Source organism: Papio anubis, chromosome 16 (genome assembly GCF_008728515.1).
Source record: "Papio anubis isolate 15944 chromosome 16, Panubis1.0, whole genome shotgun sequence".
NCBI lineage: Eukaryota > Metazoa > Chordata > Mammalia > Primates > Cercopithecidae > Papio > Papio anubis.
This window is the reverse complement of record NC_044991.1, coordinates 87,039,040-87,052,408: the sequence shown is the minus strand read 5'-3', so window position 1 is coordinate 87,052,408 and position 13,369 is coordinate 87,039,040. Positions and strand designations below refer to the sequence as shown.

The following is a 13,369-nucleotide window of genomic DNA, read 5'->3' as shown; positions in this document are numbered from 1 at the left end:
TTGTCTGGCAGTCCATCATCTATAGAAGTAATGAGATGTCAGTATAATTTCATTTTTTCGTCAATATTCAATAGTGTTCTGTAACTCCAATTATGGGAAAAATATATATACTTATATATATCACTATATATAGTAACCACTGTACATATACACATATAGTGTATGTGTATAGTATATAAATATTTGTAGTGCTTAAAATGTGCCAGCTGCTATATTAAGCACTTTACAGATTTAATGTCTTAAAATCTCATAAGTACTATAGGTAATTAGTACTATTACTGTCATCCCATTTTACAACGGAGAAAATTGAGGCTCAGAGAGAAGGAGCTTGCTCAAGGTCACACAGCTAGGAAGTGGTAGATCTAGGATTTGAAACCAGAGAGTCTGGCACTAAAGATAGGTTTCTGACCAGTACAGTGTGCTGATTTAACGTCATAAACTTCCATCTCTTCTTGTTCGCAATCTTGTTATCTCTTACCCAAAAGACTTTAAAGATTTCCTAATTTTCCATCACTTTTTTTTTTTTTTTTTTTTTTTTTTTTGAGACACAACCTCGCTCTGTCACTGGGCTGGAGTGCAGTGGTGTGATCTTGGCTCACTGCAACCTCCGCCTCCAGTGTTCAAGCGATTCTCCTGCCTCAGTCTGCCTAGTAGCTGGGCTAATCTTCTTTGAACCCTCAAAGAAGGCTGGCTATTTGTATCTCTTAAGATATTTATTATAGTAAATGTATTATATTCTCCTGGGAATTTGTCTTATGGCTTCTAGTATATTAGAAAGTCTTTCACTACTCATATCTAGGTCCTTGTTATACCTGTATGTGGTAATATACAACCTTTAATAAATATTTGAATATAATTTGTTTTATGTGTCCAAGTGTAAATATTTGTACTTGAGTATAATTTGAAAGTTATTGATACATTTAGGAGGAGAATATCCGTTCCAGAATGAAAACCGTAAAGCTACCAAAGAAACAACAGAAAGTCTTCCATGCTGAAACAGAAAAGGAACTATCAAAACCCTGGAAAAACTCATGTCTACTAAAAGATACTATACGAGATAATTGCCTTGACTTATCTCCTAGATCTTTATCTGGCAGTCCATCATCTATAGAAGTAACGAGAGGTCAGTAATAACTTCGTTTTTTCTTAACTTGAATATTCAGTAGTTTTCTATAACTCTAATTATAGGAAAATACAATTTTGAGGGGCATTGGTGATTATAGTACTTAAAACTTCATTGTTCAGCTAGTTAATGCTAGTAACTTGACTTTTGATAACATGGGAACAATGCTACTAGGATACTGAAGTTTTTCATGTTAGGAAGTTAAAGATCAAATGCTTTAATGTGGAAAATATTTAGTCACAAATTATAACTTGAAATCTTAAATACTTAATTTTAATGTGCTTTTTTAGCTCAATATATATTTAATAACATGAGAATTTATGGATAATTCTGTTTTTTCTATTTATATTTCATTGACAAAAGTCCAAGGAATATCTTGGACCCACAGTGGATTAATACTGTATACAGTTGAGGTTTTGCTTTTACTTTTAAATAATTGGCAAAGAAAAATTCATATTCTTTGGAGCTCTGGTATATGTGTATGCCTACTAGTATAGAAAGTATAAGCTTGCCCTTTTTATACCATTTTTGTTTCCTTGCAAGGACATTTTAAAGCATTTCTAAATGCTAATCATTTCAGTTAAAATGCAAGACTTAAATCAGTTAGTATACTTCTGCTTCCTCTAAAGTAGCTATTGTGTTCTCAGTACTAAGGACCACTATAAAATTTCACATAAGCACATACTTAGAAGACAGATGTACATGCCCTGATTTGATCTGAAAATTGTCTGAGGATTTATTTATATTAAGATTTATTCCAGCAATAAATTTTCTAATTTTTATGTGAAAGATGTAGAGCAGATGATTTCTTTTTCAATGATAAAATTTTGTTACATTAAAATATACAACACTGTCAGCTATGATGTCAAAATACTCAAGATAATAATTAGGTTGATCCTTATATTTCAGGTCATACTGTAGATATTTTTATTGGAAAATGTTTTGAAAGTTCTTGTGGTTACAAGTATATTTTAAATTCAGCCATTATTGTTTTTCAGTCTTATAAATATTTTAAATATAACTTAGTTTTAATTTTTTTAAAAGGTATCCTTTTTTATAGCCAAGACTTGAAGATTTGACAAATCTTTATATTCTTAGAATTTAAATTAATCATGCTATTTCTAAAGCAGACATCAATGATAGCGCTTGCCATCTGTTTTCTTGTGTTTTTTTGATGCAATGTAGGTGTGGAGAAAATAACAGAAAAGGATTTTACTCAGGATTATGACTGCATAACAAAATCTATATCACCTTATCCAAAAACTTCATCACTTGAATCCTTAAATAGTAACAGTGGAGTTGGAGATACAATAAAGTCACCCAAAAACAATGAGAAAAACTTCCTGTGTGCAAGTGAAAGTTGTTCACCAATTCCACGACCACTGTTTTTGGTGAGAATGTATATATATATTTTTCTTTATCAGATATATCTGAAGGTAGTAAGTCATTTTCCCTATCTTAATCGGATACACATTGCTTGTCTATTTAAGGTTTTGGGTTTGGTCTAGGGTCTTGGGGGAGAGGGACATGATAACAAGAGAGAGATAGTTGCCAGTCTTGATGAACCTAACAAAAAATAAATATATAGCTATACAGGAGGAAGAATGTGGTAGCAGGAGAGTATAGTAGTTTCTCATTTTCTGTGGTTTCACTTTTTGAGGTTTCAGTTACCTACAGTCAACTGTGGTCTGATAATATTAAATAAGAAATTGCAGATATAAACAATTCATATGTTTAACATTGTGTGCCATTCTGAATAGGGTGATGAAATCTCGAGCCATCCATTCTGTCCCTCCTGGGACGTGAATCAACCCTTTGTCCAGTGTATCCATGCTGTATACCCTACCTGCCTGTTAGTCACATAGTAGCCATCTTGGTGATCAGATCAACTGTAGATGTATTGCAGTGCTTGTGTTAAAGTAACCCTTATTTTACCTAACAATACCGCCAACGGGCAAGAGTATTGATGCTGACAATTCAGATGGGCCAAAGAAAAGCCATAAAATATTCCTTTAAGTGAAACGGTGAATAGTCTGTGCTTAATAAGGAACCAAAAATAACGTATGTCAAAGTTGCTAAGATCTATGGTAAGAATGAATCTTCTTTCTATGAAATTAGGAAAAAGAAATTTGTGCATAGTATAATAGGGTTAGATACTATCCATGGTTTCAGAAGGGTCTACTATATTTTAAGAAGAAATGGTACATATAATTTGATACATAGATGAGGAAGAATGAAGAAATTTTTTTCAACATATATTTACTTTTTATATTCCTACCATTTACCTGTTAAACTTCCTTATAAACACCTAAACCAAATATTGTAATTGCACTGTTTTCAACTAAATTGTCCATTTACTTTGTCAACATGTAATTTTTGTAACTAAAGGTTATTAAAGGCCGTAGACTTTATGGTGAAATCTGAAAGAAGTACCTGCATTGCAGGAATAAGCATATTCAGATCTAGAAAATGTGTGTAGTTCTAATGTGTAGAACAATTAGTAGTATCTCTTAGGAAGTGATCATTCCTACTACAAAACTCTTATCTGTACTCTGTATAGTAATCACCCCTTATTCTCAGGGAATATGTTCCAAGACCCCCCTCCCCCAATGGATGCTTGAAATGGAGGATAGTACTGAACCCTATATATACTATCTTTTTTTCCTATACATACATACCTATGATTGTTTAATTTATACATTAACTTATAAATATGCAATTTATAAGTTATTACAATGACAAAACAGAACAACTATAACAATACAGCATCACTACTCTTGCTTTTGGGGGCCATTATTTAGTAAAATAAGGGTTACTTGAGCACTGCAATATCTCCAGTCAATCTGATAACTGAGATGGCTATTATTTGACTAACAGGCAGGTAGCATATACAGCATAGATATGCTGGACAAAGTGATGATATTCATATCCCAGGCAGGACAGCAGGACAGCCAGAGATTTCATGGCACCACACAGAATGGTGCACAATTTGAAACTTATAAATGATTTCTGGAATTTTTCATTTAATATTTTTGGGCTATGGTTGAGCATGAGTTATTGAAACCATGGAAAGCAAAACTGCAGCAAAGGGGGACCATTGTGTGCCAGACAGATAAAAGTGGAACTATGCTGTTTTAAAGTCAGGGTAGGAGATCTAAACGCTAGATCTACCTAGTCTCCCTCACCTCCTTCCCTCAAATAATCCCCAGGGCATATTTTCAAAACTGAGTTTCTACAGACCACAATTTGAAACCCATTTTCACACTAGTGAAATTCACACAAATTCTCCTGTGATCCTTTATCAATATAGTCGGCCCTCCATATCTGTGGGTTCCACATCTGTGGATTTTCAACCACAGACAACACTATATATTTTTAACTGTGTCTGTATTGAACACGTACAGACTATTTTTCTTGTCACCATTTCCTAAACAATACATATAACAACTATTTAAGAGTATTTACATTGCATTAGGGTAGCATAAGTAATTTAGAGATTACTTATGTATATGGGAGGATGTGTATAGGTTATATGCAAATACTGAACCATTTTGTATCACAGATTTGAACATCTTCTGATTTTGATATCCACAGGAGGTCCTAGAACCAATCCCAGTGTTTCTGTCATTCTCATTTGCCCCACATCCTTTAATCCCGTCAGTGTGCCACCTTGCAAAATCTCCAAACCTAGGTAATCCCCATCCATCATCTTTGATGCTACTCTGCATTAGATGGAATTTTAATAGTTATATTCATTGGCTGGACACTCATGAGACATTCCCCTCATGCTTCCCCTTTACTGTCAACTCTTAATAAGGTGTTGGAAATTTGCTTTATGCAGTAGTTGAACCTGCTTACACTCTCAACACTATGAGATAGTGCTCATTTCTCTACAGTTTAACTAGGTGTTATCAGATGTTTCTGTTTTTGCCAGTCTGGTAAGCATAAAGTTGTGTCTTTAATTGGCATTTTCCTGACTCATGGCATCAATGAGTATTTTCACATGATTTTGGCCATTTTGTGAATTCCCTGTTTTCTTATTTTTAAATTGCACTGTTTGATTTTTCTTACAAATTTGTATGAGTTAATATATTCTGGATATTCTTTATTTGTTGTATATGATGTAAACATTCTTTTCCTACTATGTATATTTTCACTTAATTACACAACTTCCCTATGACAAAAGATAGGATATAATCAAATTTACCAATCTTTTGGGTTGTTCAAGAAATCTTCCCCTAAGCTATTGTCACAAAAATATTTTCTTATAAAAATATTAGTTTTGATTTTTAAATTTTAGGTTTGGGTCTCTCCAGGCTTTCTTTTTCATATGGATATCAAATTAGTGCAACATCAGGAGTGGAATAATCTTAATTTAGTCATAGGCCGGTGATCACATGGGCCTGGATTTGGCACTATTAGATTTTACTGTTTACTGGCCTGTTTATCTGTCTCTGTGCTAATGCCACCATTGCTTTAATTAGGGTCATTTTACATTTATAGGGTGTCACATACCCCCTGCCCCACCATTCTTCAGAATTCTTTTGGCCCTTTACTGATTCATATACATTTTAGAATTCATTTGTCTAAGGGAAGAATTGCCATTTTTCAATATTGATGTTGATCTTTCTTAGGTAAACATCATTTATCTCTCCAGTTTTTCATCTTATTTCCTACAAAGTTGGGCAAAGTCTTCTACAAAGGAAATTATGCACCTTGTTGGATTAATTCTTAAGTATCTTATGGGTCTTCTTTTTGCTGTATTTAAAAAAATCAGACCTTTTTAAAAAATTATATTTTCTGAGTTTTAAAATTTTTATATAGAAAAACTATTGGTTGTTTTATCTCCAACAACCTTGCTGAATTTTATCATAATTGCCTAGATTCTCTTGGCTTTTCTGTATAGACAGCCGTATAAACTGTTACACATGAAGACTGGAACAGAAAATGCAAAAAAAAAATTCTTATTCATGTTCTTGTTAAGGTGACTTTGACCTCTGGAGCATAGAAACTGTACTAGCAGGGATCCTTATCTACAGGTTTTGGTCATCAAAGTAATAATCTACTTGCCTAAGGATTTTTTATTTTTAGTTATGAATTGAAATTGAATTTTTGCAGGGAATTAGGTAGTTTTGAAGTTTTGCTTTAATGTTTTTTATTATGTTTATGTTCAACTCTTTTTGAGGGGGGGCTTTGAACAATTTTGTAACTACTTTTGGGTTTTTGTATGTCTTCATTCATAGCCCAGACATACTCCAACTAAGAGTAATACTATTGTAAATAGAAAAAAAAAAAGTTCTCTGGTACTTACACAAGAAACACAAAACCGTAACAGCTATTCAGACGTAAGCAGTTATAGTTCAGAAAAACGGTTTATGGAAATTGAATCTCCAAATATCAATGAAAATTATATACAAAGCAAAAGAGAGGTAAGTATGGTACTATAACTTATAAATTTTCCTTAAACTACAATGGTTCTTGTAAGACTCAGATTACTGACCTTTAGTGGTAATTATAATATTTTAATGCCTTTCAACTGTTATTACTTGCAAATCTGATTTTCAAAGTATATAGAATGGCTTGATCATAGAAAAATATTTTTTGATAGAAGAAAGTTGAAACTTAAAATGGGAGTAGTAAGGTCTTAAATAGTGAGGATATGACTGCTGAACTCCGGATTGCATATTTATAATTGGCACTTTCTGGTTTCATGAATATATAGGTATTTGGTTGAACTTCCTGCCACCATAAAAGCCCATCCATCCCTCAATAAAAATATTTTAATAACCTGTAAAATATAGAAAATCAAGACAGAATTTTACAACTTGGGGAGGGCTGGGATTTGAGCTAGACCTAAGTGGATGGGTTAGGTATATGTAGATTAAGTGAAGAAAAATCAGTAACCTATGTAAAGGTTACTAAGTAAAAAAACCTGTATATTTAAATAGTATAACATAAGGTTAGATGTGAAAGATGTGGTTTGAAAGAAGAATAGTTTAAACTTTAGTTTTCTGTGGCTCCTCATTTCCTGACTCAAAGAAATGAAAAGCAGGAATAGAAAAAAAAGTAGCTTACATCACAGCTATTACAAGAAGATTGAGGTCAACTTAGAATCAAGGTTAACACATGGTAAATATTAGAGATGAAAAGGAAGGGATAGAAACAATCTGAGAAATAATTGACAGCATTTAAAATTATTGGCTTTTGGGTTTGAGAAAGATGATGAAATGTGAATCGAAACATATTTACAGAATTATTTTCTAATTTCTAATACATATTTTAGGAAAGTCATTCAGCATCTTCATTATCCAAGTCTAGTGAAGGAAGAGAGAAAATGTGGTTTGACATGCCCTGTGATGCTACTCATGTATCAGGTTTGTAGTCGTAGTCTTGCTTTTTAAAAAATGATTACTGAAATGCTGCATGACATTTCATCTAAAGAAATTATGTATTTTTAAGTCATACCATTATTCAACTTAATGGAAAAAGAAAATAAGTAAACTAGGTAGAACTGAATGCACAATTACCTAAAACATAATAAAAATACTTAGTGGAAACAAAGGCTTTTTAAAATAAAAGCAAGAAAATATTAGGTATTTTTAATGAAAATTGTAGCACTTTTAACTTTCTTTAACTGTTCCTAAGGCCCCACTCAACATCTTAGTCGCAAACGGATATACATAGAAGATAATCTGAGTAATTCCAATGAAGTAGAAATGGAAGAGAAAGGAGAAAGGAGAGCAAACTTGCTTCCCAAAAAACTGTGTAGAATTGAAGATGCAGATCATCATATCCACAAAAGTAGGTAGATCAGTAGCCTGTATCAAAATGCAGTTATTTGGAAGGTGGTTCTTATATTTTGAATGAGTCTATTTACAAAACAAATTTGTAAAGCAACTTCAGATATGTCCAAGATGGATGATGCTTTATTGCAAAGTTCACATTTATATGAATAATTGTTGTAGTAAGGGTCTTATATACCCATAGATCTCCCTCATCATTCTATCACTTATCACATTTAGGTTTTACTAGAGTATAAATTTACTGATGTGCCAATACCTCATTAAATACTTAACAATAATGTGGAACTAGTTAAAAAGCAGTTAAAAAATAATCCATAAATGTTCCAGCTTAAAGTAGTCATTTCTGCTGTAATAGCCATACCAAAAAGTTTGTTTTATAAATCAGAATAATCTCCTTTTTAAATTAAAAAAACAGAAGGAACTCTTCTGCCTTTGATTTCATAATCCGTAGGTTTCACATAGATTCAGAAAATAAGATAGATTTTGTTCTTAGCCTAATTACAAGGCTAAATTTACAGTAATGCATATTTTAACTTCAGCAGATTGTTTTTATTTTTTAGTGTCTGAAAGTATATCTTCATTATCAACAAATGACTTTTCTATTCCTTGGGAGACCTGGCAAAATGAATTTGCAGGTATAGAGATGACTTATGAGACTTATGAGAGGCTCAATTCAGAATTTAAGAGAAGGAATAATGTGAGTTATTCTTTAAATTATGATTTATACCCAATAATATAATAATATGCCATACTTTCGACTAGACCATTGGCTTGTTGGATCCTTTGGCAACAAAATATCCATTCATGAAACCAACTTTCCTTATATGTGAATAATTGGAATAAAATCTGTATATTATCCATATTCTTTCTTTTGCTACTACTTTTTTCTCTTTTGTCCTATTTTCCTTTTCAATTTAATGTTTTGGCTTTTCTATGATTTTTCTTTTTTTAACTGGACAGTTTTCTTTTCATGCCACTTTTCAAGACATTTTTTATCTCATGGAGGTGACCATTAATGAAGGTAGTATAGTGTAGTATAAAGAATGAGCAGCTGCAGTCAGAGAAATACCATTTCACTTCATTTTACTAGTTCTGTATTATACTTATGTAGTGTTAGTTTTTGAGGTTCCAGTGAGATAATGCAAAAATGCTTTTTAAAACAATTTTTAATTATTGGTAATATTTTTCTGCCTATCTCTTTCACATGCCTCTATTTGGAATCGATAGCTTTTTATGCCCTCCTTTGAATAAAAGATTTTTTTGGCACAGGTTATCAACCCCAACCCCCCTGCCCCTGCAATCTTGCTTTCCTTTCTTCTATATTCAAGGTTAAAATTAGAATTTGCTTGTTTTTTCTTTTTTTTTTTTTGCCCAAGGTCAACCTAATCTGAATAGAGAAGCTTTGACTTATATATTCAAATGTAGCTACAGACACATATTAGAATATATGTTTTTGTGAAAAAAAATGGTTTTAAAAAATTCTGAGTGTGACTTTTAGGCTGTGTCTTTGAAGAGAATTATGACCATCAGCATTTTGATAAATACTGTAGAGTATGGTGTTCTTATGAAAACAGTTGAGGAGTAATTCAACCCTTAGTCAAAAACTTACTGATGGAGTTAAATAAGTTCACTCAGAGCAGTGTCTATTAACACTTCAGTTTAAATAACTGTGTTTTTAAATTTTTCACTTTTTCAAGTTCTTAGTAATTTACATTTCATGGAAAATGATTTGCTCTTACTGTAGTCTTGGTTATATTGTTATTTTGTAAAGATATTTTAAGTTTAAAATGAGTATTTTTCAGATCCGACATAAAATGTTGAGTTATTTTACTACGCAGTCTTGGAAAACAGCTCAACAACATCTGAGAACAATGAATCATCAAAGTCAGGACTCTAGGTCTGTAATACAAATCTGTTCTGAAAACTTTTGAATGCTACATATTCTGAATGCTACAGTTTTTAAAATTAATCTCATTTTGTTTCTGTAATAGGATTAAAAAACTTGATAAATTCCAATTCATTATCATAGAGGAGCTGGAGAATTTTGAAAAAGATTCGCAGTCTTTAAAAGATTTGGAAAAGGAATTTGTGGTTTGTTACTTTTAAAAATTTTTAAATAAGTTTAATACCTTGTTTTTAAAGAGCTATACTTGGAAAAACTTTCTTTTTTGGGAGCACATCCTAAAGCTTTTTGTTCAGAAAATAATTTAGTTTTATCTTAGTTTTGAAGTACAAACTTAAATTTATGATTAATATCTTTGATGATAAATGAGAAATCCTGAGAGATTTTACTTTCAATTTTATTTTAATTTGAAAGAGCGTGTGACATCTGGAATATTCTTAACATATAGCCATACTGTTTGTTTAAATTTGTAATAATAGAAATAGAGTAATTCTACTGTTGGATTTTAATTTTTAATAATATTGAAGTTTAACTGGATTTTATACCTTACAATGTAGGACTTTTGGGAAAAGATATTTCAGAAGTTCAGTGTATATCAAAAAAGTGAACAACAGAGGTTAGTATGACATTCTTAATGACTATAATCTATGAAATTAGATTTTTAAATTAATTTCTATTGAAAACTTATGAATACTATATTATAGCACTCTAATTTGAATTATTGATAAATACAAAGTTAACTCTCATTATTTTACTTGTTAGGCTTCATCTTTTGAAAACTTCATTGGCTAAAAGTGTCTTCTGTACTACTGATAATGAAGAAACTATTTTTACATCTGAGGTATACATTTTATGCTTTTTATAGGTAACCTTTCTTGATTACAAAAAGAATTTGTTAATCTAACTTTGTCTTTGCTGTGAAAACTTTATGGTAAATTTCCTGGGTGAAATATATTTACTTTTTTACAGATGTGTTTGATGAAAGAAGATATGAAAGTGCTGCAAGACAGGCTTCTTAAGGACATGGTAAGTCAACTAAGTTTGAAAATGAAATAATCATACTTTAATGACTTTTGTTTTTGATTTTTTTTGTTTCTGCTTTTATGTCTTTTTCTTTTTGGGTTGAGAGAAGATAGTTTTAGCCTAATTACTTTTAGTTCTTTAAATAATGGGAGCATATTTATATGAAAGAATAGGGGTAATTTAAACAGGCCCTCCTAAGGAATAAAAGAGAATATCAATTTGCAAATTGAAAAATTAGCTGAAAGAATGACTTGTTTGCAGTTTCTAAACACTGTGTACTGCAGCAGGCCTCTGTCCTGCTCTGTCTTCTGAAGGAGAAAATATGGCAGGACAAAACTCCCAAAAAGTCTGTAGTTTAGTAGAAGAATTATTGTCCCTTTGGACAAGATGTCATTTACTTAGATTTGAGGATAAAATTCGTTTACTTTCCAATGGCCTAGCAGACCAGCAGCTGCATTCTGGGGTGGAACATGGACCTGGGAAGGGACTAAAGGTACTGCTTTAAGTGATAATGTCTTTGGAGTTTTCTCAAAGATGAAAGGCATTTTTAAGTACACTGATCTTTGTATACACAGTATATTAATGTACTTACAAATTGTGTTTTAATAGAACCTCAATATGCTGACATAGTACGGGATCAAGATGTTGTGGCTAAGCTAGTTTAGCTTCAAGCAAAAAAGAAACTACTTAACTAGGTTGATCTTTGTTGAAATTGTTTTCTAGACTTTTTATTTTACTCTCTTCCTTTAAAAATTGAATCTAAGTTTCATTAATTTGGGGCTTTAAAAGATTAGAGCCTTCTCTCAACTGATTGTCTCGAATATCAGTAATGATCACAGAATTCTGTAGATATCGAGATATAGATCTGTTAGAATGCAATATCTTCATGAAAGAAGTTGTTTTATAACAGCTTGAATTTTTTTCTAAGTGTGATTTTTTTTTTTCTTGGCCATAGCTAGAAGAGGAGCTTCTTAATGTACGCAGAGAACTGATGTCAGTATTCATGTCTCATGAAAAAAATGTTAATGTGTGAAATCTAGTTTTTATCAACATATTTTATCTAATTATTCTTATCTGTGTATAACTGAGGAAATAAGAGTAGTCCTACAAAGAGAAAAATATACGTGTTACCCAAGCAAGTATACCCTTTATAGGAACCCTCAAAATAATAAAAAAAAAAAAAGTCTTTTAATGGATGAGAAAGACCCACTATAACATGACTCCAAGCCCAGAAGACTTCTGTCTATACACTATTATTTTTTAATTTTGGAGATGAAAGCTTCAAGAAACTTTTTGAGTTAATTATGCTCATAAAATGAGTTTAATTAAATTTTATTGTGTAAAATGTATTATTACATAAAATGTGTTTTTGAATCAATGCAGTTTGGGGATGAATATAATTAAAATGTTTAATAGCTTAGAATTCAACTAATAAAAATTTAGCCACACTTACAAGGGGGAGGAAGTCCCTAATTTAAAATGTATACCTGAGTGGTAGATCAGTACTTTCAGCACACTGTTGGAAACATTTATTTGGTTATGGCTCTGGCCTAAAAAAGCTACTACGTTGCCCAAATATGTTAATTCAATATAGAAGTCCTATTTCATAAGCAGGCTGTTTGACAAATACTTTTAATCTAGTAGTCATTGTAATATCTTGCTAGATTAATTTATAAAAATGAGTACACATTTGATTTGCTTTTAATGAAGTTGAAATAAAAGCTTATGTCACTTGAATAAATATAAATAATTATATTCCTATTTTGTGAACATTGGGTATCTGAAGAAGGATATTTATTTGATCCAAAGTGTAATACTAAGTAGCCTTACTATCCCTTGTCTACTTAATGGTAGCAGAGTATTATTCAAAAATAATACCAGTAATTAAATACAGTGGGAAACCTGGCCTCTTAAAACCCTCTCATTTTAGTCAGCTTTATGCAATTATTAGCATCAGCTAAGATTTATTGATAGGGCAGTGGGGTTGCTATTTTAAGAGAGAGACAGCTGTTATAATATTAAATACCACTCAGGACTTGCAAATCCATGTTGCCCTGTGAGACTAATTCCGTCATGTCTTATCACCCTGTTTACCTCATCGTCAGCCAAATTTCCAAGACTCCTAAATCATACCTCATACTTATTTCAATACTGTACTATATGTGTAATCCATCCCAGGTTCTTTATTCTTTCCAACTCTTCTAAAATCCTGTCATTACCAGCAATTGTGCCCCTTTAAATCTCAATTTCCAACATTCTTATCACTCCAGCCTATCTTTCCAACTTGCTTTGTATAGTAGTCTCAAGCTATTTATACCTTTTCCCTATGCCTGTTACCTTCTTGTCTGTCCTTCCTTCCTTACCCATTCTAGATGCCATAGTTCAAAATAATACTCTTGCCCTTTCTCTTCCTGTCAACCTTATCCACTAATTCTTAGCTGTCATTCTACCAATTGAACAGCACAGGAGAAAATAATACAATCAGGCTTTACATTTATGGCCACGTACTTCAAATTG

At 31.8% G+C, this 13,369-nt stretch overlaps 1 protein-coding gene across 6 annotated transcripts in view; it reads left to right on the top strand.

Annotated features, from left to right (window-relative positions):
• SYCP2 (synaptonemal complex protein 2) overlaps window positions 1–12,593 on the top strand; it is a 70,966-nt gene extending 58,373 nt beyond the window's left edge. For 3 of the 6 annotated variants that reach the window (XM_017944654.3, XM_017944653.3, XM_009215841.2), the window contains 12 exons: window positions 925–1,123; window positions 2,309–2,514; window positions 6,367–6,552; window positions 7,407–7,497; window positions 7,769–7,924; window positions 8,487–8,623; window positions 9,729–9,823; window positions 9,918–10,017; window positions 10,387–10,445; window positions 10,592–10,670; window positions 10,799–10,855; window positions 11,808–12,593. In XM_017944654.3, coding sequence (XP_017800143.2) covers window positions 925–1,123; window positions 2,309–2,514; window positions 6,367–6,552; window positions 7,407–7,497; window positions 7,769–7,924; window positions 8,487–8,623; window positions 9,729–9,823; window positions 9,918–10,017; window positions 10,387–10,445; window positions 10,592–10,670; window positions 10,799–10,855; window positions 11,808–11,885 — 1,443 coding nt within the window. In that variant the 3' untranslated portion in view covers window positions 11,886–12,593. Of the gene's footprint in view, window positions 1–924; window positions 1,124–2,308; window positions 2,515–6,366; window positions 6,553–7,406; window positions 7,498–7,768; window positions 7,925–8,486; window positions 8,624–9,728; window positions 9,824–9,917; window positions 10,018–10,386; window positions 10,446–10,591; window positions 10,671–10,798; window positions 10,856–11,807 lie in introns of those variants that run through there. The other 3 variants (XM_031656877.1, XM_009215839.4, XM_021920850.2) reach the window with 2 other exon arrangements.
• The last annotated feature ends 776 nt before the right edge of the window (window positions 12,594–13,369 follow it).